Source organism: Ammospiza nelsoni, chromosome Z (assembly GCF_027579445.1).
Source record: "Ammospiza nelsoni isolate bAmmNel1 chromosome Z, bAmmNel1.pri, whole genome shotgun sequence".
In the NCBI taxonomy this organism is placed as follows: Eukaryota; Metazoa; Chordata; class Aves; order Passeriformes; family Passerellidae; genus Ammospiza; species Ammospiza nelsoni.
In genome coordinates, this window is record NC_080669.1 from 30,702,239 (window position 1) to 30,727,527 (window position 25,289).

At 35.8% G+C, this 25,289-nt stretch overlaps 1 protein-coding gene across 4 annotated transcripts in view; it reads left to right on the forward strand.

Annotated features, from left to right (window-relative positions):
• Nucleotides 1–21,458, forward strand: part of CDC14B (cell division cycle 14B) — a 43,857-nt gene extending 22,399 nt beyond the window's left edge. Inside the window, exons 6-15 of one of the 4 annotated variants that reach the window (XR_009420432.1) lie at nt 508–574; nt 1,972–2,034; nt 2,912–2,999; nt 3,318–3,548; nt 5,311–5,449; nt 5,584–5,737; nt 6,508–6,608; nt 9,018–9,163; nt 14,836–14,952; nt 18,184–21,458. Coding sequence is in view for 3 of the 4 variants with exons in the window: in XM_059492486.1 (XP_059348469.1) it covers nt 508–574; nt 1,972–2,034; nt 2,912–2,999; nt 3,318–3,548; nt 5,311–5,449; nt 5,584–5,737; nt 6,508–6,608; nt 14,836–14,952; nt 18,184–18,220 (997 nt within the window). In the remaining variant the exon portion in view is untranslated. Of the gene's footprint in view, nt 1–507; nt 575–1,971; nt 2,035–2,911; nt 3,000–3,317; nt 3,549–5,310; nt 5,450–5,583; nt 5,738–6,507; nt 6,609–7,633; nt 8,076–9,017; nt 9,164–14,835; nt 14,953–18,183 lie in introns of those variants that run through there. The other 3 variants (XM_059492486.1, XM_059492488.1, XM_059492487.1) reach the window with 3 other exon arrangements.
• Nucleotides 21,459–25,289: the final 3,831 nt, after the last annotated feature.

Genomic DNA, 25,289 nt, shown 5'->3' on the forward strand with positions numbered 1-25,289 from the left:
AGAACATGCAATTCCTGGATCAACAGAATTAAAAAACTTGTCATTGAAAGGAGCAGTTTTAATGAAACTAGTTTCTCCTCTTGTATAAGCATTAACTATTTATGCTTCTTAAGGAAAATATTTTATTATATTTACTAAGGAAAATATTTTTCTATTTTATTATATTTACTATAATTTATTGTATAATTATTATTAGATTTATATATTTACTATATTTACTAAATATTTTAGTATAACAGTCCATGTCAGAAATTGAACATTTCTGCTTTACAAAAACTGTGGCTGGAGTAATCTTACTCTTGTATCTGTTAATATAACTTTTTATTTTATGTTGTTATTCTTGTAAGATTCAGTGTATGGGAAATGAAGTAATCATTTGATATAATTATTTCAGTTTAATAATCATTACCTTGAAGTAATTTTAAAAGGTGTTTTACAGAAGTATCTTCAATTGCTTTCACTTGGATTAAAATACAGTAATTATGTTTTGGTCATTGTATCTTATAGGGATGCTTCCTTTGGTACTTGCAGTTTTCATCTAACGTTACTGGACTGTTTTCATGCAATAAACAAGGTCAGTAAATGAATATTTTTTCACATTTCAAAAAAATAGCTAAATGTTGCCCATCAGAAGAAGAAGGCTCAGGAAACTAGGATCCAATTAAAGCTGTGAACTAGCAGGTCTGATGATTGTTGCCTAGTTTACTGTGCACTATGCATTGTCACAAAATAGATACAGCATTCTTAGAAGTCTACCAGTACTTTATATAATCAACAAGTGAAGATATTATAGAGGGAATTCTGAGTTTTACTTGTGTAATCTATTGGGACAGTAATTCACCTCTAATCCTAAGAGCTATGTGTTAGGTTTATTGTATGCCCCCTGGTGTTATGTATTAGGCTGAACATAGCCTTTCAAAGGGTTTTGAATGGGTTTGCTATATACTTCTGGCATTTGCAGCACATGGTAATGATTTCAGATGTTTTTTTAGTAATAGAAATAGAACAAATGTGAGGAGTAGGTGCTTCTTTTTTTAACTATAAAATTATAAAATCTCGGTTTTATAGCAATGTAGCAGTGAAGTAATGCAGCATTAAAGGATAAGGGAATCGAACCACATTATTTTTAGTCTGTATGAATAGTGAAATGGAATTCTGCAGCTCTCCACCGTACTATTGTGTTTTGTATAATGAGTATCTCTACCAAATAGTGACATTTTTACTGGTTAAGTCATCTTCTTGAAGATTGGTGATTTTTCAGCTTTTCTGGGTATTTTGAAATTGGTTATTTGTATGCCAAGACTGGTGCATTGTTGTTCTTGCAGGTGAACAAGAAGGAAAGCTGCAGAAGATTAGGTAGTAAAAAAGAAAATTGGAATGTAGTATTTTTAATATTTGGAGATATGAGGTTTATCTGTGTATGTCTTCCTGTTTTAACAAGTGGATAAACTATTAGTTACTCAAATGTTTACATTTTTTATACAGTGTTGAGGATTATGGTTGTGGCTAATTATGGGACATCATGGACTCACAGTAATATCTACTTAGGACTTTGTGACTGCAAGCAATTTGAAATCAGTGAAGATATTAGCAAATACAATTTGTGCACAAAATATATCTCCAGTCCTTGAATGTGGTCTTTAGAATCTACTTAGAGCTTCAACAGATATTTTTTGCTGGTTATTTTTCTTTTTATTTTGTGCAGCTAGCAATAATAAAAAGACTAAATGCTTCAATAGTCTGGGGTTTTTATAGTGATTTCGTGAAAACAAAAAAAGTTGATTTACTAACTTCACTTATATTGAAATTTACAAGCCTAGTTTGAAGCAAGACTGAGTTTTTCTGTATTCTTAAGTTTTGTAAAGAAAGAAGGGGAGAGTGTGTTTTAAAGGACTTCATATAACCAAAACCAGTAATAAACTGTCCTCATTGAAGAGGCATCTTTGTTAAGAACTGTGTTCTGAATTTTAGGCCTTGCAGTATGGTTTCCTGGATTTTAGTACGTTTGATGTAGATGAATATGAGCATTATGAAGTAAGTGTTCAGTATCAATCTCTTGATTTGTTTGCTGTTACTAATGCTAAAGCAATTGCTTATAATTTCTGCTATTCTTTTGTAGTATTAAGTTCCATTTTTGCTTTGTCTCTTTAAGTTATGATAGTTAAATAAAGGTTCGTGGTCAGAGAGAGAATAGTAAAATCCAGATTTAAGCATAATTATGTTCAAACATGGGGAAAAGCAGAAACCAAAATGGAAATAAACGGGAGTCTCCTTTATTAGTAAAACCCTGGATATTCTTGAGCAGTCTTGATGGAAAACTAAAGGGCATACAAGCCCAAGTCTAACTAAATGCTAGAGAACAATCAAAGTATGTATTTGAGGACACATGGCAAAAATGTAATAACACTCTTTGAGGTAAAGAAGAAAACAGGGCGGGGAAACTCCAAGTGCATAAAATTCATTTTGGGTCTTAGGAAATTATTGTCACAATGAAATACTGCAACTCCTGACTGTACGCAGTCTCAGAAATGCAAAGCTGCCAGATGTCTGTAAAGAGAAAATTAAATGGTCCCAGAGCTGAAAAAATAATTTTATAATTTGTGAATAGTGGTAAGGCCAATTGGTAAGACCAATTTAGAATCCTATAAAAAATAAAAATTTGGAAGTTGCTCTTCATCTCAAGGGCATGAGTTGCGTTGTTCTACACCTCTGATTTAGAAAGACAGGGACACGGGAGAAATGTGAGGTTGAGAGCATCTGTCATCCTCATGATGAAAAAGAAAGCAGCCAACTAACACACCTTCCTTTGACAAAAATTATACATAAATTCTATCTAGCATGTATTTTGAAACAATAAGGAAAAGCCTGAAAATACAGGGATAATGATAAACCAAGCATTTTCTCTTGACAGAGAGCAGAAAATGGAGATTTTAACTGGATAATACCAAACAAATTCATTGCCTTCAGTGGACCTCATTCAAGAAGTAAAATTGAAAATGGTATGCTTAAAAAAGGAGGTGGGGAACACAAGCCCACTACTTTCTTAGTTGATTGTTATCAGTAAGAACAAGCTTTAAAAATTGTTCCTCAAACAGTGTGTTTTTTCCTTGGCTCTTTTCCTTTTATAAGAACTCTGGCAGTAAAATTTTAATGCTTGGTTTAATTGTATCTGACCTAGGTGATTGTATTAAAGTTCCATTTTCAGTTAGTCTATTTCTTGTCTCTGTTTTGGGAGTATTTTCATATCTTTTTTTAAAAATATTTTTTATTTCTTCAGTTTAAGCCTTACTCTTTTTTTATCTTCTGTTCTCAAATAGGCTATCCCCACCATGCTCCAGAGGCTTATTTCCCATACTTCAAGCAAAAGAAGGTCACCACTATAATACGCCTCAACAAAAAACTGTATGACGCCAAACGATTTACAGATGCTGGATTTGAGCATTTTGATCTCTTCTTTGCTGATGGAAGCACACCTAGTGATACTATAGTTAAAACATTTCTAAATATTTGTGAAAATGCTGAAGGTGTAATAGCTGTCCATTGCAAAGGTATGATGCAAAAATCAGTTTATATCACTAGTGATGTTTATAATTACAGTTCCTGAGCTATTTTGCAGTATAATTCTACTATACCTAGTTATTAACATCTCTGCCAAACTGCAACTGTTCCATTAAAATTATTTCTATGATTCTATTCAGCAATTTTCTTAAGTACCAGAAAAATCTTCCAAGCCATTCCCAAAATGAGACTGGGGAAAATGAGATTTACTATATTAATAGCTGTTTCTGCTAGAAAGTGTTAGTACTTTCAAAGGATGCTTTGGGCAGGCATTTGAAGTCCTGTCAAGTTTTCTCTGAAAATACAGGTTTAAATATACCAAGTGGTAAACTTTTGGAAACAGTGCTGTATTTTGGGGAGATTTCTCAAAGTGTATGAGTGTTCTGTAGCTACCAAAATCTTCATCCCTCAGAAACTATACTAGTTTGGGCACACTCTGAATATCCATTCCTTCAGAGTTAGAAGATTTTAAGAGCCTGGCCAATGCAGCTAGTATAGTTATTGTTTTCGGTTGTTCTAGAGGCAGTATGTTTCCCTTCCCATACTATCTTTAATAGTCTATCAGACATTTCTTCTCCACAACTTTGCATCACTAGTGTATCTGATAATGCTGTGATTGAAGGAGAAGGGCATTTTCTTAACCTGTTTCTTTGGACCTGCAAAGACTGCAGTTTTGTTCCTGTATCTGCCATCTGTTTGCTGCATTTAACAGAATTATACTGGAAAGTGAAAGAATTGTTGAAACCAGCATCTTGACTCTGGGAAAACAAGTCCATACTCTTATTCTTCACTGAGGTGATAAATTCAGGCATATCACTTAATTGGTTATGCCAGAATATTGATTATCAGTACTACAAGTGCTTTGTTATTATTCAAATTAAGGTGTTCTTTGGTAGATGTCAGACTAATGGTGTCTAGACTGTGCTTACTCTTGAGGGAGTTTAGAATGCTGTAGCCTGTTCCTAAAGCTGTCATGGAAGTCATGGAAAGCTAAAGCAAGTTCCTAAAGCAAGTCATGGAAGCTACTGTGTGGTTGTCTTGTCTGTTGTGTTATACAGAAGATTTTACAGTGGTGTTGATCAGTTAATTGTTAAATGAGCTAAGGTGGTGTGTGATTTGCATGTGCAGCAAGTGATTAAGGAGAGATGCCACTTAGCTGGAGCAGTCCTGTCTTGCTTCTCATGTTTTTCCAAGGTAAATAGAACTGTTTTGAGGGCCATTTTAAATAAGGTTTCTCACTCTGGAGTACTTCTTTCCTGTGCTAGCTAGTGCCCAGACTTGCTTATTGCAAAATTTGTTTTTTTCTTGGGAATTAAAGAGATTAATTAGAGGGGGGCTGGGAGAACATCTGATTTCAGTGCAATGTATGATTAGTTTGCAAGAAGGTGCTGGGAGAATTCTGAAAAGAAAAATAAGGCCAACAGTTTTATCCCATGCTTATAAACATTCTCATACCTTCATACATATTCACAGATAGATAGGTAAATAAAGATAGCTAAACTTACAGATCTTTGTAAAGTTGCTGGCTTTGGAGGGTTACCTCACTCAAAGAAAATATGGACAGTGTGTTAGTAACCTTGTATATGATGAAACAGATTAAAGAGTAAGTTTCCCTTTCCACATTTGATAAGTAGGGGTTTGTTTTGATAAATTAGGCAGGTAACTACTTGTCCAAGTAACAGTGTCTGTAGTTACAACAGATTCCAGATGAAGATGGATATATAAAAGAAGCCATTCTTATATATTGCACAGCTGGCCTTGGCCGAACTGGCACACTTATTGCCTGTTACATCATGAAGCATTATCGGATGACAGCTGCTGAATCTATTGCCTGGATCAGAATAAATAGACCTGGTTCTGTCATTGGACCACAACAGCATTTCCTGATGGAGTAAGTAGATTGAGTGTAAATTATTGCCAAAAATAAATCTAGATGTCTTTTTCTTCTTCTTCTTCTATTGTACACTTAACAATCCTCAGTGTTAATTTGTTGTGTTTTGGGCCTTTTTTTCCATGTTACGATAGCAAACAGGCAGAACTTTGGACAGAAGGGGATATTTTCCGTGCAAAGTTGAAACGAAACCATAAAATTGCTGTAACAAGAATTCTGTCAGGAGTAGATGATATTTCAATTAATAACACAAGAAACAGGAGAAGCATCCAAAAGGACATTGAACTGGTAACCATCCAAATATTGTGCTCTTGTAAAAGTTGAAACTGTTGAGAATTTCTCAGGTTTTGAAAAAACCTGTGAGTGCACAAAAACTTTGTTAATCAAATTTTTTTTCTGTTCACCCTTTTTGTATAAAAGGATATGGGGGTGGGGGAGGAAACTAGGGATGGCAATTATGAAAAATGGAGTTTAGCACACAGGTGAAGTAGGAGCATCATCATGTTTTACTCTTCTGTAATTAGGTCAACAATAGAAAAAACATACATTCTGCAATCAAAAACACTGGTTTCATTTTGGATTGTCTGTTGCTTTACAGTGTGTATTTAAATGGAGGGGATGAAAGGGTGGGTTATGCTTATCATTTTTACTCATTTTAGTTTCTAAGTAATTGCAACTTCTGTAATACCTTTTGATGGTGCTTTTTGACAAAGACAGTACTGCTGTTTTAAAAAGGCAAGTGAAGAAGGGAAATGCTGTATTTAGTGAAGATCATACTGTACCTAAGCAAAGATTTTATAATATATTGCTTCCAATGCTTTAAAAGGAGACAATATTCCAGTGCATGTAAGTCATGACACCATTTAATGGTTTACAGCTTCTAAGGCAGCAAACAGGAAACTGGAAGAAACAGAACTATATTTATGCAAGTGAATTTTCTTTGACTTTATCCTGTTGAGATAATTCTAATTTTAAGCTTTAGGATAAAGTTAATTCTTATATATCAAAGTGCCTATATTTAATCTTGATTTATCCCTTTCCCCCCTCCACTTATCCAGTACAGTGATGATGATGAAACAAACTGTTTAACACAAGGGGATAAGCTTCGTGCTCTGAAAAGCAAAAGGCAAGCAAAAGCTCCAACTGCATCTCCACTAGCGTAAGTCAGTTTCTGAATATATAAAATGCCAGAAACACTTTTATCCTTTTCATCATGCATACTTCCCATTGCCCACAAATTTTTGCTATCAATGCTGTTTTTATTCCCTTAAAACAAACATGAGGTTCACTATTTCTCTGAAGGCTTGGTGAATGCTGAGGAGGCAGGGCAATTTGGTTAAAGAATTGCATGACTGAATTTCTAGTTTTCTGCATAGTTTTTGATGTTGATATTCTGCACTTTACAAGCTCCTATAGCACTTCTGAATGCTTTTCACAAACATTCCCTTGTCTGTCCTGTGGTAGTATAAAATCAAAAGAATATGACTCTGTGTGGTTTTGTTTGATTGGCTCAAGTAAGGTACAGCCTGGTGTTTGAAGTAAAGTCGGTAAAGTCAGAGTTGAAAGAAGGATTTTTAGCTTCCTTTCATTTTATCTTCCTTGGAAGAGAACTTTCCCTAAATCCTGTAGGCTTTGTGATAATGTCTGGTGAATCTGGAAGGCAGAGTAGCCACTGTTTCAGTAAACAAATTTAAAGAACTGTATTTCTGTCAGTGAAACTGGTGGTGTATTTTAGACAAGTCCTGAAACATCACCTGTAAAAGAAAGTTTGCATCTTTTGTAGCTTCTAAGAACTGTAGGTACAAAATACATCTGCCTGCCCTTAAACAAACTGCAAGTGAATGCAACACTTGGAAAACTTTGCAGGATCATGTTTGATTGCTAGGAAAGCAGTGGTGACCCCTGGCTGTCAGACTTTTGGTAATCACATGTTACCAAAGTCACAGGCCACAGTCAACATGACTTTTATTGTGTTGTCCTTCTATAGGACATGATGCTTCTACCTTGCTGGAATTTTTATTTTCTTTTTCTTCTTTTTCAAGATCACCACTGTAAGCAGACTTTTAGAAAAAGTGAGAAGTATGTAGTAAAAATGTGCTGAAGGTAAAGGAATGTATCTCTGGAAACCTTCACACATTGCTATGTCTGACTACTGTCTTCTGTTCGTGCTTATCATTTACACAGGCAGCCATATAAGAAACAACATACTCAGAACAAGGACTGTGCCCAGCTGACTTAAAAAATACCAAAATGCACCACCTCAGTTACTTCAAATAGCACAGTAAAAAACAACTGCCTTGCAGATTAGTTTCCAAGGCACAGAAGTGCCTTAATTGTCAAGTACTTAATTGCCATACACTCACTGTATGTTCCATATGATGAATGTGGACTGTGTGATAATCTATTCAGAGCCATTGTCCTAATACCTTCTTAATACAAAACCTATCTACTATTAAAATATTATTTGGTTCATAAAACATTCTGCAATATGTCTGCTCTAATTAGTTTGTACTTGTGTAGAATTAAACTAACTGACCTGGAGCTTATAGCTCATTTTTACATTGTGCATTGCTGCTCAAGGGGCTTCAATTTACTTCTTTCTCTTCCCCTGAGTTATTTTTATGGTTGCAACCTGTACTGAAATAATTTAGTGAAAAATGAATGTGTAAGCTCATACATTCCTTTGTGTTACTGTTGTTTTATTGAAGGAATATTTAGCTGCCTTACAAGAATCAGTTTTTTCTAGTACAAGAGATGACTGTCTCTTTTCTTTTTAGTTTAGTCTGTTAAAATAATTATTCTTGCAGTGAAATTGGTTACTGTTATCTAAACAAACAAACAAACAAACAGAAGCTTCTAAATCTTCCAAGTAGTTCTATTTCAGAGGAATAAATAAGGGGGGTGGGGGGGGGCAAAGTAAGAGCACCAGAACCTTGGACAGTTAGTCTTGAAAAATAGAGGCATTATTTACTTTTAAGTCACAAGGGACTTGTATAGTGTTTATTGAGGTTGGCTGTATAAATTCTTTATGTGTTGATGACTGGATATTTTATGTATGTTCTAATAAGCAATATTCTGCACCTGTGGCAAAGGATTATGAATTGGCCTTTGCTTCTTACATGGAAAGGTAATACACCCCATCATCTCGTTTATATAAGTTGCTTGTTTCTGCAAATGTACCTGTCTGTGATGTAATGTTTTAGTATCAGAATGTATGATTGTGAAGTAAAATGTGTGAATACAGGCTGAGCAAACTGCATAAGAGATGGCAGCAAGTGGTCAGAGATGTATTGCTCCTGCACACAATTCTTTCCAAGTGTGATAGAGACTGTGTGAAATAGGTGACTTTGGTGTGGATTTCAGAAGATTTGCTTTGATTCCAGCAGCACATGGGTACCACATTGGCAATTTGTGGCTGTATGGATTGTTAGTCATAGAAAGTAAGAAATGCTTGGCAAAGTTTATAGAGCAGTATCCTTTTGAAGAACTTGAAACAAGCTAAAATGCACCAATAGCTTTTGCTTTGAATTTTTTTTCATCTCTACCTCCCCCTCCAATCCCTTTTTAGATGGCTCCTAGCTATGCTGGTGTCTACACTGTGTAGCATTGTCATCTGGTGGATTGTATGTGGCTCCCTTCTGCCCAGCCTGCTATTCTGTCTAGATGGTTTAAGAACATAGTAACCATCAGGACCCCCTGAGAGAGAGCCACTGTGTAAGTGTCCCGTTCCATTTCTCTACAATAGCTCACATCTTCTGTCTAGTATGTCTCTTAAATGCATGTTTTCATGTCATTTTTCTTACTGACTTTGTTGCAAGAGTGAATTTCACTGCTCTGGCTTTGTAATATTCTTGTGTATATTATTTGGAATAATTGAGTGATTTTTATGGCTGGCTTACAATATACAAAGGCAAACAGCTCTTAAAATTAGAGTAAGTTTTAGTTTTCAAATATTTCTTCTCTGCAGATAAGCAAAACTACATAAGCAAAATTATCTGTAAGAAATAAAAAAGTGCTGCTTTAAAATATGATCCTATCCTTTGCATATTGCAGATGCAAATGTTAGCTTCAGTTTTACTTCGAAGGTCATGAACTTGCAAAGTAGGCTAGTTTCCCAACACATGATTTTATTCCCATGAAATGCCAAGAATTAGAATTTGTTAGAAATGTCAGTAGGTCTTTGTTTCTATGAAGAGATCAAATATTATATGCCATGTCATAAAACATTATTTCTTTTACCTTTTTGACATTAAAGAAGATGGGGCAAGTTGCAGTGTTAGGTCCAGGCTCACTTGTTTACCCAGCCAGTCTGGTTTCATCATCTTTTGTTCACAGTTATGTTTTCTAGAGCTTTAGGAGACTACTTACATTCCTTTATTCTGTTACTTGGATTCAGCAGCTGAGAAAACATTAATAGCATATCAGTTCCTTGAGTACAGTTTTTACTCTTTCTTCACTCCACTTTCATTAGAGTAGCTGCAGTGATTTCTGTGCCTTGCTTCTACTTAAAAGGTGCAATGTTTTCATAAAGTGACAACTTACATATTTTGGTCAAATAAAATTCCAACAGCACACAGAACTGTGAGAAAGTGCAAATGAACTTTTTGCTTGTTTGCTTGTTTCTGAGCCTCCCTGGAGCTCCTCTGTCATCACCACCCTCAAAGCAGAATGATTACTTTGGGTGAATACTTGAAATCTTGGTGCTGTCAGATTAAAAAAATGGTCAGAAAGTCTTTTACTAATTAAGAATAGGCCTTCTCTCCTGACAGGCATGAAGGTTGAGATTTTCTGTCATCCATACCTTTGGCCTTGCAACTTTTTGCCTGCACTTTTTTAAAAAGCATGAAACTCTTTCTGCTGACCTAAGTGACTGGATAACTATAGAATTAGAACTGGGAGACTTTGGACAGGTTAGTTATTCAGTTGGCCTTCACTGAGGTCATCTTAATCTGTTCTTTTTGAGAAAGAAATTATAAAGAAATAAAGATAATTTCAGCTTAATTTTCCCCCTAACCTTGTCAAATAACTTACTTGAGAGGCATGATTCCAAATAATATGAGAGGTGTGTTTTCAAAATGTTACAGTGAATGGAGCACTCTTTCTTTTCTTGGTGGTCTCTGGAAGTCAGACCTCCGATTTCTGAACACATACTAAAAAGCTAAGCTTAAAACACAGGTTAAAGAGGTGAAACAATCTGTGCTTTGTTTTGCTGTACTGTGCTATAAGATCAATTTCAGTCAACTATCATCCTTTCTTTCTCTTACTGTATCTGTGTTCTGTCTAAAAACTAGAAACACTTATTCCTTGCTAGATGAAAAAAGACTGTTTGATGTTGGTAGATGTGATGCAAGCAATTTTGTTATTCCCATTTGCTGTGAATTTCCAATTACTGGTGCTGCTGCTTGACTTTTAAGATTAACAATGTGGGTTTAAGTATAGGGAGAGAAAACACTTAGGCTTTTCTTAAAAACTTGCCCAACTTTCTCTTCTTTCTGCAGCTAATATCTCATGTTTTAAGAGATCAAATTATCAATAAGGATCATGGATCAATCTGGGCTAGCCTGGCAGTTGTGTTGGCTGGAGCCCTGTATGCTGAGGAGTTATTGGTCATTTGTTGCCTGTCGATGACTTGGAAGAGTAGCAGAGGTCTCAGGTCTATTTTCTTAACAATCATGAGGTGATGAAGGAGAAAGCAGTATTGCACTTGACAGACCTTGTAAGACAGGTTGCCCAGATTGGTTGGCAAGACTAAAATGCCTTTTGCAGATAGAGAAGACATGTACCTGTGTAACCTCTTTTTTCTTCATCTCTGCTTAGGATTCTGCAATCACATATTTTAAAAAAGCTTGTGTGGACTGGTTTCTGTCCAATGTGTATTACACTGATTGCAATTCAAGTTTTGTGGATTTTGTCCCGGGTTGTGGAGTTTGGGTTTTTGTGTGCTGGTGGTGTGCCTGTGTTCTGCCCTTGCACTGAGTTAAATGGTGAATAAGAGTTGTGAGTTATTTAAAAGTTGCTGCTCCTTACACAAGCACTGTTCCATTCAAACAGGTCTTTATTTATTTAAAGACCAAGATATTAGCTTGAATAAGAAAGCATTTTATGAACTTGTCTGCTATTTGTGGTATGTATTTAGGATCAGAACTACCAAGTGATGTTTCTATTACAGATTAATTTGAGATGAAAAATTCTTAGAATGTAAATGTATGTTTAATAGTGTGACTATTACAACATCCTATAGCCTGCAGGGTTTTGGGAGTTTTTGATTGGTTTTTTTTTGTTTATTTTTTGTGGGGCTTTGGTGGTGGTTGGTTGGTTTTTTTCTTTTGTTTATCATATCCATTGAGTTAGAAAACCTTTGTGTACGTCAGATGGGTTTGCTGGTGTTTCTGGAAGTTGTGTGACATACTATTTTATGTGAACAGCTCCAAAAGAGTAAGGTAGGTGTCCTGAGATCTTACACTTCTCTAATATAGTTTGGGATATGTTTTTCATGCTGACATTTTGACACAATTTTCCTCTACCTCTACTTCTTCATCTCACATCCATTATAAAACCTATCTATTGAACCTCCTGCTATCAAGTGAGGTTGTTAGTGTAATTGTGCTAAACTAAAATTCCATGCATTGGTTTCTTCTCTCACCTTTAACATATATGCAGTAGCATTCTAATAAAAGCTGTGATAGCACTGTTGCTGCTCCTCAGCTGACAGCTGTGAGGCTCAAAGACAGTTTTGGGTGTTTATTTGCAACAACCTGTCAGACAGTGGTGTAAATGAAACCTTGTCTCTTTTCCTTGAGGTGCTATCAGCCTTGGATGTCTAGAATTCTAGTCTGATTTTAAAATGTCTGTGTGATAATTTAGCAAATGTTTTGTTCACAGTGATTTCAATTATTCTTTCCTGTAGAGTAGCCCAGTGAAGTTGCATGTATCTGAGATGTAAAAATGACATATCAACTGAAGAGCAGATGATGTTAAAGATTCTACTTTGCTCACAGCTGGCTCTGAGCTGATCCCATAAGGCATCTTGTTATCTCCCTTTGGCAAATGCAGCAAATTTACAAGGATGTTTTTGTGGTTGTTTTGGTTTCCTAGTGGCTATTTTTATTATAAGTCACATTTCCACTTAGAGCTTCTATTATTTTCTTTCTTTGTTTTGAAGAGATGAAATTTTTTGGGAAGTAAGGGCTACCTTATGATACTGAAAAGATGAATATTTAAATGTTTGTTCAAAATGCTATCTTGAGAATTCATAATGCTTCACAGAATCACAGAATGCATAAATGTTGAAATAGACCGCAGTGGGTCATGTGGTCCAACCTCCCTGCTCATGCAGAGTCATCCCAGACTATATGGCACAGGATTGCATCCAAATGGTTCTTAAATCTCCAGTGCAGGAGACTTGACAACCTCTCTGGACAATCTTCCAGAGCTCAGTCACCTGCACAGTAAAGAAATTTGGGTGTTGGGTTCAGAAGTTCAGAAGTTCTTCACATTCAGGTGGAACTTCCTGTACACCCATTTGTGCCCAATGCCTCCTGTTGCTCAGCACCACCAAGCAGAGCCTGGCTCTTGACAGCCTGCCTTCAGATACTGACAGACAATGATGAAGTCCTCTCTGTCATATCTTCTGGAGGCTGAACAGATCCAGTTCCCTGAGGCTTTCCTCAAAAGAGAGATGTCCAGTCCCTTCATCATCTTCACATCCTTCCACTGGACTCTCCCCAGGACCTCCATGTCTCTCTTGTGCTGGGCAGCTCAGAACTAGACACAGCACTCCAGATGTGCCTCCCCTGGGCTGAGTAAAGGGGCAGGATCACCTCCTCTGACCTGCTGGCAGTGATCTCCCTGATGGTCCCCAGAACACTAGCGGCCTTCTGGGCGACAGGGCACACTGCTGGCTCATATTTCAGTTCCTGTTAGATACGTACATGGGTATAAGCCATGTACATTCATTTTCTGAACTTCTGGCGTCTAGAAAAATGGGTGTTTATGAGAGAAAGATTACAAGAATTGCATTCCAGTAACTTTTGCTTTCTTTTATATGTACATTGCATGCATTTTATGCAGAGAGACACCAAATGTGTGTATTTAAGGAGAAAACATGATTTTTCCATATTTCTGGCTGCATGAGCACTAGTAAAACAGAATGTGCCATGATCTGTTCATGTTTATATTTCAGTGACTGAATGTTACAAGGTTAAGCATAACCTCGTGCTTTTCTGTTCATTCCTAGAAGTTTCTATCAGCACAGATGAATGGTATAATGCAAGTCTTATCTCACCACTGCTGTAGTTTTTAGTGCTTGGTTAAAAGTGTAGTAGGACTGAATTTGTTCATTCTGTATGACACCTGTGGCACTGAAAAAAGAATTTCAATATTAGGACTTGCAAAAACTGTTTCACAATCACAGTAGAAACTAAAACATAAGCTTTCAGGTTTTAAATGTTTTCACCTTGGGCATGCAAGGAAAACATTTTCATTAGAAGAATTTGTTTTGTCTAAAGTATGATATGAAGTTGAAGGTATCTGGGGGTGGTTTTTCATGCTTCCTGTAAAAGCAATTCCTTCAACTTTGAATGTCCTGTGTTTACAGGAGAATTTGCATTGCATTTTCATAGTACTTGTCACTGAAACCTTGTATCTTATCTGAGCAACTGGCTGTTTTGTTTGAACATTTGCAAATCAAGTAATAATATTTTGCAAGGCTGAACTATTAAGAGAGATTTTTTCAAGTAGAAGTTTAAAGTACTTGAAATTTGTGGGTATGTAGGCATTTGTTTGCCAATCAAGAGGTGCATAGTAAAAATAATGTTGCTGATCAATTTTACTGCATAAAGAATATATTTTAGATGAAATTGTGTTATCTCAAATACATGTTCTAATTCTGAAGCCCATATAAAACAATGAAAACATTGGAGGTTTTTTCCATTTTTGTTTTTGGTGAGTATGTTACATGAATATAGAAATGTATATTCTCCCCATATATTCCTGTTCACTTTTGCTCCAAAAGTTAGCATTCAGTATTCATATCTAGGATTCTGTGAAAGTAGTTTCTTCAGAGTATTAACTGACCAGACTGTAACTTGCACTATTTAATGAAGGTTTTGATTGCCAGTCTAATGTAATTTGCTCATATGACTGGACTCGCTGAAGCCACTGAAAATTAGAGTCTATTAATAGCAGGAGAATAAAGAGTAAGAGCTAAGTTACCCCTAGGTCAGAATCTGTAAAACAGTGCATACTTTCACAGCTGGAACCTTGCACAGGTGGAATAGAAAATAGGTATAAAGTTGATACTTGTTAGCTCTATTGTAACACCCTCTTTTCAGTGTTTTTAGGAACTTTCCAATTATATAATCTTTCTTTTTTCCTACTCTTTACAGAGTAACTCTGCAGTCCAGTGTTCAGAAAAATAAAACCTCTGAACCTAGCATTTCTGACAGTACAGACATTACTAAAAGAACTACCAGGTCTGCTGCAAGAAAAAAAAGTTTAAAAAGGTGAGAGTTACCCTCTTTACAGATCCTGTAACCGTTTTCTAGGCAAATACTTTCAGCTGTTCTATCCACTGCTGGCAGGAGCTTTGCCATAGTTCAGCTCCTTCTCGTAGCAATGGAAAGTGAGAAACAATTAAATGGTTTGTATCATGTACTGAGAACATCTGGAACCTTACATCTTAAGTAATTTATTTATCTTGCTCAGTCTTCCAAGTTCAAGAATTTTAAATAGTAATTCTTAATGTGAGTGAGAATTACTGAAGACAAGGGATTTTGGTAACATGAAAACCCCTTTGCCTGGAGTGAGAGACGGAAAAATGCCTCACAGCATTAAGTCATATACTAGTCAGTGCATGAATTCAAAACTAGGAAGAATTCAATAGACAACTGAAATGCAGTGGTTATGGGAAGGTGAAGTGTATAAATGCATGTGTATACTGGTATGAGATTGTTTTACTGATAGCATGGCTGATAATGTGAAGTAAACCTGTTTGGTAAAGCTTAATGAAATTCTAAATTCTAATAGATTTATGGAAGACTCAAAGTGCCTTTTGGCCCAGAAGCATATGGCCAGACTACTCCTAATTTATCTTTGTGTATGCCTGTGATCACACCCCTCAGTGGCAACTCTCCAGATCATTATAAAAGATGACTCTGAAAGCATAGTTTAAAACAATACCCATTGCTTACAATTTACTGGAATTTGTTTTAAACTCTTAGTGAAAAATGGGTCTGTCAGGTGCTGACTGGAAAGAGTAAAAGATGGCACAAAACTACTTCCTATGTTATGTGGCTTGATTCATAAATATCTCTGAAAATTTAAGTTGTTTCACAGCTTTTTCCTCACTGAGTTCTTCTTTCTCTTTCTTCTTCCTGTTACCTTGAAGGTAATAAAGTTAGGAAAAATTTGCTCTGTTAGTCAGTGGAAATAGTCAGTAGAGTGCAGTAAATCCTATTGAGAGACATTTTAGTTGTGACTTGTTTTGATTTATTGAACATATTAAAAAATAAGACCTTTTCTAGGAAACAGGTATTTTACTAAAATCAGTGGTATTTTTCCAGGTTTTCCTTTTGGTTGGTTGGATTTTTTCTCCATTTTACCCAATTTTTATCATGTCAGTTTTGGTTCAAATAGAATTGATGGGATTCTGCCTGCTGTTTTTATTCTTCATGCCTCTCCCAGTTTTAACTTAACCTGTTTGCAACATTTTGTATCTACATTCATGCATGCATGTAATCTGAAGAGAGATTTTCAGTTCCTGGAAAGCACTTCTCCAAGCTGACATTTGTATTGTGTGAGATGTGAATATCTATCCTTAGAAAAAAACAGCATCCCTAAAATAGAGCTCACAGAAGATATCATTAATTTTATAAGAAGTCCTTTAAGTGTATTGCCAGATGTATGACTCTGAAGGCCAAGGACCAGGTCAATCTCAAACTTCATAAATTACTTCCTTCATATTTTAATGGACTTTCTAAAAGTTCTACCCCAAACACCTCACCATATACTGTTTCTTTTCTTCTAACTTTGGAGGTCAAATAAGTTTCAGTTAATTTCATATTTCCATCCAATAATCAAATTTGTCCTAATTCTAGAAGTCTTAATTGTTTTATAATCTGAGAGGGCTAATTGGGTCTGGTCCCTCTGAAGGGTCTTGTGGTATGGCCATATAATTTAATGGATTTAGAATGCAGTGGCTTGTTGTTAGTCTTGTAAGTGTCCTTTTATTTTCCTGTACCATTTGAAAAAGTATCAGTCTTCTTTTAAGCATAACTTTTCATTTAAGTTTACCTGCTTGAAGTATGAGCAGTTTGCATTACCTCACAGTACTCAGATTCATTGAACTTAATCCAGATCAAGTGGATTGCCGAGTAGAGAATAATTATTTCTACAATATTGACATCCTGCCCTAACACCATCTGTCTGTCAAGACTTTGTTTTTTTCACTGAACTTCACTGACATTACTGTATATCCTTATTCTTTTTCTTTCTGATACATTCCAGTGGAAACATCTTGCAACATTTTTACATCAGTCTCATTTACTGCATTATGTCACATCAGTCAATTCTTTTTGTATGTGAATCACACTCGGGACCCATCTTAATGCAGTATAATCTGCACCCCCAGATGCTAGGGAATTCATTTGTCATTTCATCCTTCAGACTGTTGGAGACACTACTATGGATTGTCTCCAGAATGATTTTTCAGCAATAAGAGCTATTTACGTCTAAAACGTTATCCTGGCTTTTTAAAGAGAACATAGGGAATTTCAATCCTGTATATAACACTCATTGCTTTTCCTTTGTGGAGCACCTTTAGATGTGAGCTGCCTTCTATGAAAGAAAGTACTGATGGACATAACAAATATCTGTGTTTTGAGCTGCATGAAATCATATTTCTAGCCCATACCCCAGTATTTCTCTGTGGATGCCCTTATTTCTCCAGATAAGACATCTTCCTTGTAAATTTGCCAGTTACTGAGTTCATGTCTGTATTTTAACAAGGTGCATACTTCACATCCAAACCGAGTCATAAGATACAAGTTAAATGGTCTTTTCCATGTCACCACACAGAACAGAATTTTGATTTGTAGTAAGCAATTGATAAGAAATGAAATCCTAAGTGGTAAAGGCATTTTAATAGGTAAAGGTACTTAAGGGAATGTAGTTAAAGTTATTACAAAAAATTATAATGGGGAAAAGGTATGAAAGCTGTATAGAGGAATATCACAAAAGCCAATGAAGAGGAATACACTTTAAAAATCTCAAATGCCTTTGCTTTGCCAGGTATTACAAAGTAGTCTTCTATACCCTTGTTAAAATACTGTAAACTACCTGCAGCATTTCAGAACTTTTCTATATGTAATCTAAGCCTAGCTTTAAAAAAATATGTTTCTATCCTGTTCTTCCTACTTTTCCTGCAGTCTGATACTTCAGAGGGAGAAAAAGAAAAGTAATGCTTTACACAAATGTGCCTAATTAAATTATGGTACTCTTGAGTGCCCTTTTGCATTTCTGTATGGAACAGAATTTTCTTCATATTGTCTGTAATCAGACCAATCTGTGCATTCTTGACAATCAGTATTGCTGTGTTACTAAATGGAGTGACTTTTACTTTTTGTTTCTTTCTTTGAAGTACCATTTTGCTCATTTTACCTTGCCAGAAATGTTTGCTTGAATTACATACTAAGTAATGTTTAACTTTTTCCCTGAAATATGTTTTATTTCAACAGCCAGTCCATCACAAGGAATAGAACAGTATTGCGTTGAATTTTGAATAAGCCACCAGTGTTGAAGAGGATATTCAGGAGTGAAGGGGATATAGAGGGGACTTGATGCAATTCAAGGAAGTTCACTTTGGCTCTATTTTTCAGTAAAAAATGAAACAGAACAATCTCTTTTTTATTTGTAGAATAAAATAAACTGTCAACATGCTTGGTAGACTTTTTTCTACCATGCCAATACTTTCTCAAAACCAACATAATCTACGTACATTCAGACTCAGGTGTAAATATTTAAGCTCTCTATTATAAAGAGGGCTTGCTCGTATGTATGATGCATGTGTACGAATTGTGATGGCAATCACTTAGCTGCTGATCACCAGACGGTGGGAGCTTTTAAGTATATAAATCTGTGTTGTGCGTTCAGATCAGGCTGAAGTCTTCACTTGAGTCTGAGAATCAACCACAAAAGCTTTTATTTCTAATAGTATTGGTACTCTCCTGTGTTGATTGGCTGTTCTTTCTTACTTTGTATAAAGTTTTTTATGAAGCTGCAGTACTGAGTACACAATGTAACTGTTGTCCACCAAAGAGTGCTTTATTGTCAAAGGTCGTGTGGTTTATTTAGGAAAAACTAATTGTAAATGATTAATTTGTTTTTAGTAGTAAGAGGTTTTTTAGTTCTTCACAACCAATTGCTCTTTGAACTAGTTAGAACTGCTTTAAACCTGGTATGATTTTAAAGGGGAGGAAAACCACTACCATTTAAAGCAGTGCTGTCTTATTGAATTGTCATTACTGTTTCTTTTCCTATCAAGCTCTTTACATGAAACTTTAAATTACCATATATAAAAGGTAGGAATCCCCCCTCAGATTTCATCGGTACACTTGATAACACATGGACAGTGCTTTGGGACACTTAACGAGTGCAGCACACACAAAAAAAGGGAAAATAAGGGTGCCATACGACTGAGGTAGTGAAATTCAGGAGCAGGTAAAAATTTTGACAGGTAACACTTTTAAGAACTACAATTTACCTCCGGTAGAAAGCAGTGTAATTTTTAGAGGAATCTACTTGAGACTGAAATTTTTATCCTGCACAGGACTACAGTGTTTTTTTTCCTACTACTTTTCACATTATGACTTTTCAAAACTGATGTACTCTTGTGCACCAGCTAGCTGATGGTTATAGCTGTGTATCCCTCAGATGAGGGCTGTTACCACCTAGCCTTACTTATGAATCAGTTATCTGTTGATTTAATGACTCTTACAGTACAAAGTGGAAGAAATGGAGAAATCTACAATGTTAGTAATGGAATAACTGAAGTTTTTAAAGATGCAGATTACCTTGGTGAGAGGGGGAAATTTCAATTAATATAAGTGTTCAGTGACTAGTTTCAATCTGCATCCTTTTGAATGAAAACTAAGCCTTCTGTTAGGCTGATGATTTTTGAATGCCAATATGAATATTACACAGTGGTTTGAAAACATTTTCTAACAAAAGAATCATGAATTGGAGAGGAAATGGGATGTGAAGTAAGTAAGCTTACAAATAACATCCATGTGCTTAGATAGTCAAAATTTGCAAACATGAATACAAATTAAAAAGAAAGGTTTGATGCAAAATAAAGGACCACTGAAGGCTCAGATTTAAAGTATTTTGTTTTCTTCTTGAACTTCCCTTTTCACGCCCTTTTCTTCTAGATAAAAAGCATCTGAAAGAGAGGGACTGATCTCATCCCGATAAGGCAATTAAAATTTCTTGGGCTTTCAATGGGGTTGCTTTGTTTGTTTTGCAGAGGTTATTTGGTTTTTCTGGGATTATTTCAGTTAGGGGGGTTTGGGTTTGGTTTGTTTGGTTAGGATTTTTTAGTGGAGGCTGTGTGGTTTGGATTTTTTTTTTGGTTGGGTGGGTTTTTTACTAAGCCATTTTGTGCAAAAGCTTACATATAGGTAACCACAATAGTAGATCTGTTGTGCAAATATGAGCCTATGCTTCTTTTTGAACAAAAGTCTCATCTTGGAAGGCAAAAGGAATGCAAATAACGAAGTGAAAACCAGAACAAAGATTTAGTAATATTTACTATGTTTGGCTGAGCTACTTCTTTTAGAATCTTTTTTTTTAACCTAAAAATAATTTGTCTGTTTCTCACCCCTTCCAAATTCCAAGTCAGAATTTGCCTCATTTAAAGTAAGCAGCAGAGTAATTAGCACTTCTAGGTTCATCAAAAGTAAACTTGCATAATGCGAGTGCACAAACAATAGCAACTCTAGCTAAACCAAAACTGCATGTTTAACATCAATGTCTTTCAGGACACCCCATCCACCACCATCTTAGTGAAAAACACTAAGTGTCAAAGGGATTTTACATCTGAGCTTTCCAAATAGCCTTATATGGAAAATTAACTCATTACCTCATTGTGCCACATATAATTGCATGCTTAGTTTGTAACGAATTTTTATTACTTTGTCTAACATTTCTAATATACCATACCAAATGTGTCTTAGGTACAAGAATGAAGAGCAGACATGGGTGAGGAAGTTCTTAGTTTCTAAATAGTTTCTGAATTGTGAAGTACTATGTGCCAAAATGGAATGTGTTATGGCAGCTGCATCACCTTTGTATATCTGTACAACAGAGCAGCTGAATGAAGTTACTCCTGCTATCATCAATTAGGAGATTCTTCTTAGAAATCCTTTCCTCTCTCAAATATGTTACATATGGATTCTTCCTCAAATTCTAAACTCAAAAGATACTACATGCTCAAAAGCTGTAATTTCTTGGGTAAAATTGCTGGTTTCCATTACAGCATCAAAAATTTCAAACACTAACCTAGGCCTTGTCTTTTTGCCCTAGTATGACAATAGAGGAAGCACTGCTGATTTAAAACAGTAAGAGATTATAGGAAAAAACCAAAACATAAATGTGATGGTCACCAGTTTGTTGTACTGCATTTTTTATATTAATCGTTTGCAGACTGTCATATGTAAATTCATATACAGGCTATTCAGGTCTAAAATTTCTTGACTAATCAGTACTGTTCATCCTGATTATTTTTAAACTGTATATTTATAATCATATTTTTTTAACTTGGATTGACAGAAAGTTTATTTTGCTGAAGGTATTTTTAAGATAAAGCTTCATATTATCTTGTAATATTAATTCATTCAATATGCATTTGTGTGTCATTTTAAAATACTGCAAATTGCATTTGATTTTATACAAAATACTGAATAGTGAGAAGTGTAAACGTGAACTGTGTAAAATTAAAAATAATCAGAAGGTTTTTTTTCTCTTTTATTTCCAGTATGATTACAAAGCCATCATTTCTGTACCAGACTGACTCACATGTGCACTGAAAAAACACCACACTCAGCTGCCTGAAAATCTTTAATTAAAGCACAGATTCTTAAAACACATTTTTATGCACATATTTAAAAAATAGAAATATTCTGGCTCTACATTTCCAGGAATTCACACTGGAAAAAGGAACCTGCATTTGAATTGCTGGGATAGAGTTACACAGTGAAAAAAACACAGTAAAACAGATCAATGGGATTTTAGTTCTTATTTCTCCTTCCTCTATGATTATATAGTATTAATTTTTAGAAACAGGCATTATCTTAAATACTCTATACTTTTATACTTACCACAACAGTGAAGGCTTCCCAAAAGAATTAAATTTTTAGCGAGCATGGATGATGGCCTAGCTTAGTCTTTTTAAAGAATATCCAACAGCAAAAAATAGCTATCAACTGAAATACTTATCACCTTTACCTTACCTACATTAGAAAATGCAGAATTTGCACACAGCAATTTGAGCCTATTTGACAAGCAAGTAAACTTCTGCTTGCCTCAAAGGTAGAGTTTTATAGTTGGAAAATCTGTGTTCTTTTGTTGTAAGGTGATCCTTTCCAAATTTACATGAATTTAAAGCACCTTTTCCTGACAAACAAGCTCCCTGATGAAGAGTGAATGGCAGAGAACACCAATTTATGCATGTGACACAGGAAAACACACTTAAGCCCTTTCACATCATTAGCAATTAAAGGAGCACTGGCACTGGGCAGGGGAGGGCAGAGGACAGAAAGAATCCCACAGAGCAAAACTGAACAGCGGCGCAATTCCATTGAAAAGTCAATGCAAGAATAATCTGTTCACAGTAGTTCTGAGTAACTTGAATTTGGATCTATTTAGCCTCCTTTGCATTGCAGTTTCTACACTGCTTATATAGGAGTAGACAAAAACATGATACAGCAAAAGGGTGCCCTGTTATACATGAAATCTGAGCATAGTTTCAGAGAGAAGCTGTGCTTTAAACCCTACCTCACCAAGGGTTTGTTGAAGAAGAAATGTATTTTTCTTGCACTTCAGGTTCTGGGATTGGTTTCATATGGATGTGACAAGTCCTAAATATGGAATAAGGTCAAGAGAACACAGAAAAAGGTGATGTGCTTTTGAAGCTCAGGAAAAGATGAACCAGAGCACTTATAAAGATGACTTTATCTCAACTCAGAAGGAACACGGGGTGGCCTTTGTTTTGGATAAATGGCTATCAAAGTTTAGGTGGATCAACCAGTACTTTTTCAGCGAGAATGAAGACCAGGCCAGTATGGGGAGAATGAATACATAGCAATAAAAGCCAGACAACTGCCATAAGAATTTCAAAGAGAACAATGGGCTTTAACTGATTAACCCTCCCCATTCCTTCTCGACACCTGAGGACACCTCACACGATGACAGTGAGGATGTATTTCCTAAGGACCAATAAAGGGAGTCATCCTGGTATTGTGAAGGATCTGTGTTCTGCAATTGCTACATTAATTATAATATTATGTTTTTGGTATACTTTGTATCACTCCAAACTAGAAATACCATGTGGCATGAACCATCTTCAATAAGTAAATCTGGTATTAAACATGCACCCTCCACCCATGGGGTATTTTCAAGAGCCTTGTTAAGTGCTGGACTGTCACAAAGGGGGTGAAAGAACACACCTAGAAAGTTTGTCCTTTAAACAACTCCATTCATGTCCTCTCTATCTAAGTCTGTCCTAGTTCTCAAGGCTGATAAAGATTCCAGAGAGGCCAAGCAGCCACTGGTGTTCTTGATTCCTCAACCCAGCATGTGGTGATCCTGCTGCATAAGAGCATAGCAGCAGATGAAAAGCTCTTCTGTGCCACTAGCACCTCTAACCACGCCAGTTGCTGCAGCTCAGTTACAGCACTAACAGGATAAAGCAGCAAACCCCAAAGGCTTTGTACCCTGACAGCACAATGGGAACAGACCCCTGGCAGCAGCTATTACTAATGCAAGAAAATCCAAAGCAAGAGTGGTGCCAATAGCAGGAGGGTAAATAATGAAACATCACTTCTTACCCTTATGAGCTTGCTTTTGCCTCTGTCAGTGCTTTGATGCCATTCTTTTAAGATAGCAGAATAATTACATTGTTTTCTGCTCAGTGGAAGAGCTCAACCTCTTCATTATCACTCCTCTGAAAACAACTTTTCTCTAGACATTCTTGTATTTCTTCCTGAGTTCATGTTTACTATTACTAGGTTGATCTTTCACCATTCTTCCCAAAATGGCATGCTCACTGGACTGAATCTCTAGTTCAGTACTTAAAACACATTATATTTGTCCTGCTTTCATGCTTCTAGGTGCTTTTTGTCCGTCTCTTCACACCAGCATCATACCTATTTTAAAGAGTTCCATCTCTTCTTCGCACTGATCAAACCTTTCTAGCCTCTGGTATTCTTTCACTCTGGTGGCAGTTTCATTGGGTTTTTCTTTTCCTACAATACTCTCTAAGGTTCCAAGCCTTTGCTAGAGCTAGCAAAAACTCCAGAAAGAAGCACTCAATCCATAAGCAACCGAAATATAATCAAACAACTAACATGTACAGAATTCCTGAATCAGAATGTGTTAGCTTATTGTTCTCTTCTGGCATGAGAAAAAATTTTGTACCTTGCTGTTATTTTTATGTTTTAGCAGAATTATCCTGCTGATTTAATTCCAGTACACAATTCAGTATCTTTCACTCAAACAGTAACTACTGTACAAATCTCAACAGAAGAAATACTATTGCTAAAAGCAAGTAACAGCTTATTGAGTCCTGTTAACTAGCTGTAAAACATTGTAGAGACAACAGAACACAGATTATGAACAGCCACACTTATCAGTTTTACTAGTAACTAGTTTAGTTACCTAAACAGGGAGAGCAGAAACTTAATTCAATTTACTTAGCACTGGTTCATCTCCAACAGCCGTTAAATGTGATGCAGTATCTGAGGCTGCGCTGAAGATACAGCTATCTGCAACACTTGTATCACAAATTCAAAAAGGCATTTGCTGAGAAATAAAAAAAAAGAAACAGAAAGCTGAAGATAAAATGTATTTCAAGTTAAATTCTAAGCAACACAGCCAAAGTGTAACAGTTGTTGCTTCCTCCAAAGACTGAAGGCTACCTCCCTCCAAGCACAAACTGTTCAGTAGTTGCTCAGCATATGCTACTCAAAGAGAAAAAGCTCTGATTTCGTGCCAAATATTCAGTGATTGAAATGTATTTTTATGCAAAGAATCATTTTTCACATTCAACTATTGATCCACTGATAATGAGTCAGCATTGTATTACTTCCAACACTGCATGTACATGTATATATATATTTGTGTGCGTGTGTATATACACACATATATTCAGTTTTTCATATGAATATGTGTGTATGTGCCTGTGACAGCTCTAGGAAAAAAAGCTCTAGGAATAATACAAGATTAAGAATAATCTTAATGGCATAAGTGTGCTAGAGGTACAGATTCTGAATTTGGGCCCAATACATATTTTTACCCCAAGGCCCATTTTTATACCAAAAAAAAGTGTAACCAGCTGAAAGCTCATTTCTTAAGGGCTCAAATGCCCAGTATTCCTATTCATAAACTCAAGGTTTTTACTTCTTAGTCTCTTAATTAATTCTTTGGTATTCTTATCTTAAGCACAGACATTTCTCTCCACTTTCTTCTAAAGGCACTTTTATATTAATATACACTTGCCAATTCTAAACTGTACTACTGTATATGATTCAACTGAACAACATCATATCAACATTATCATATGTAAATG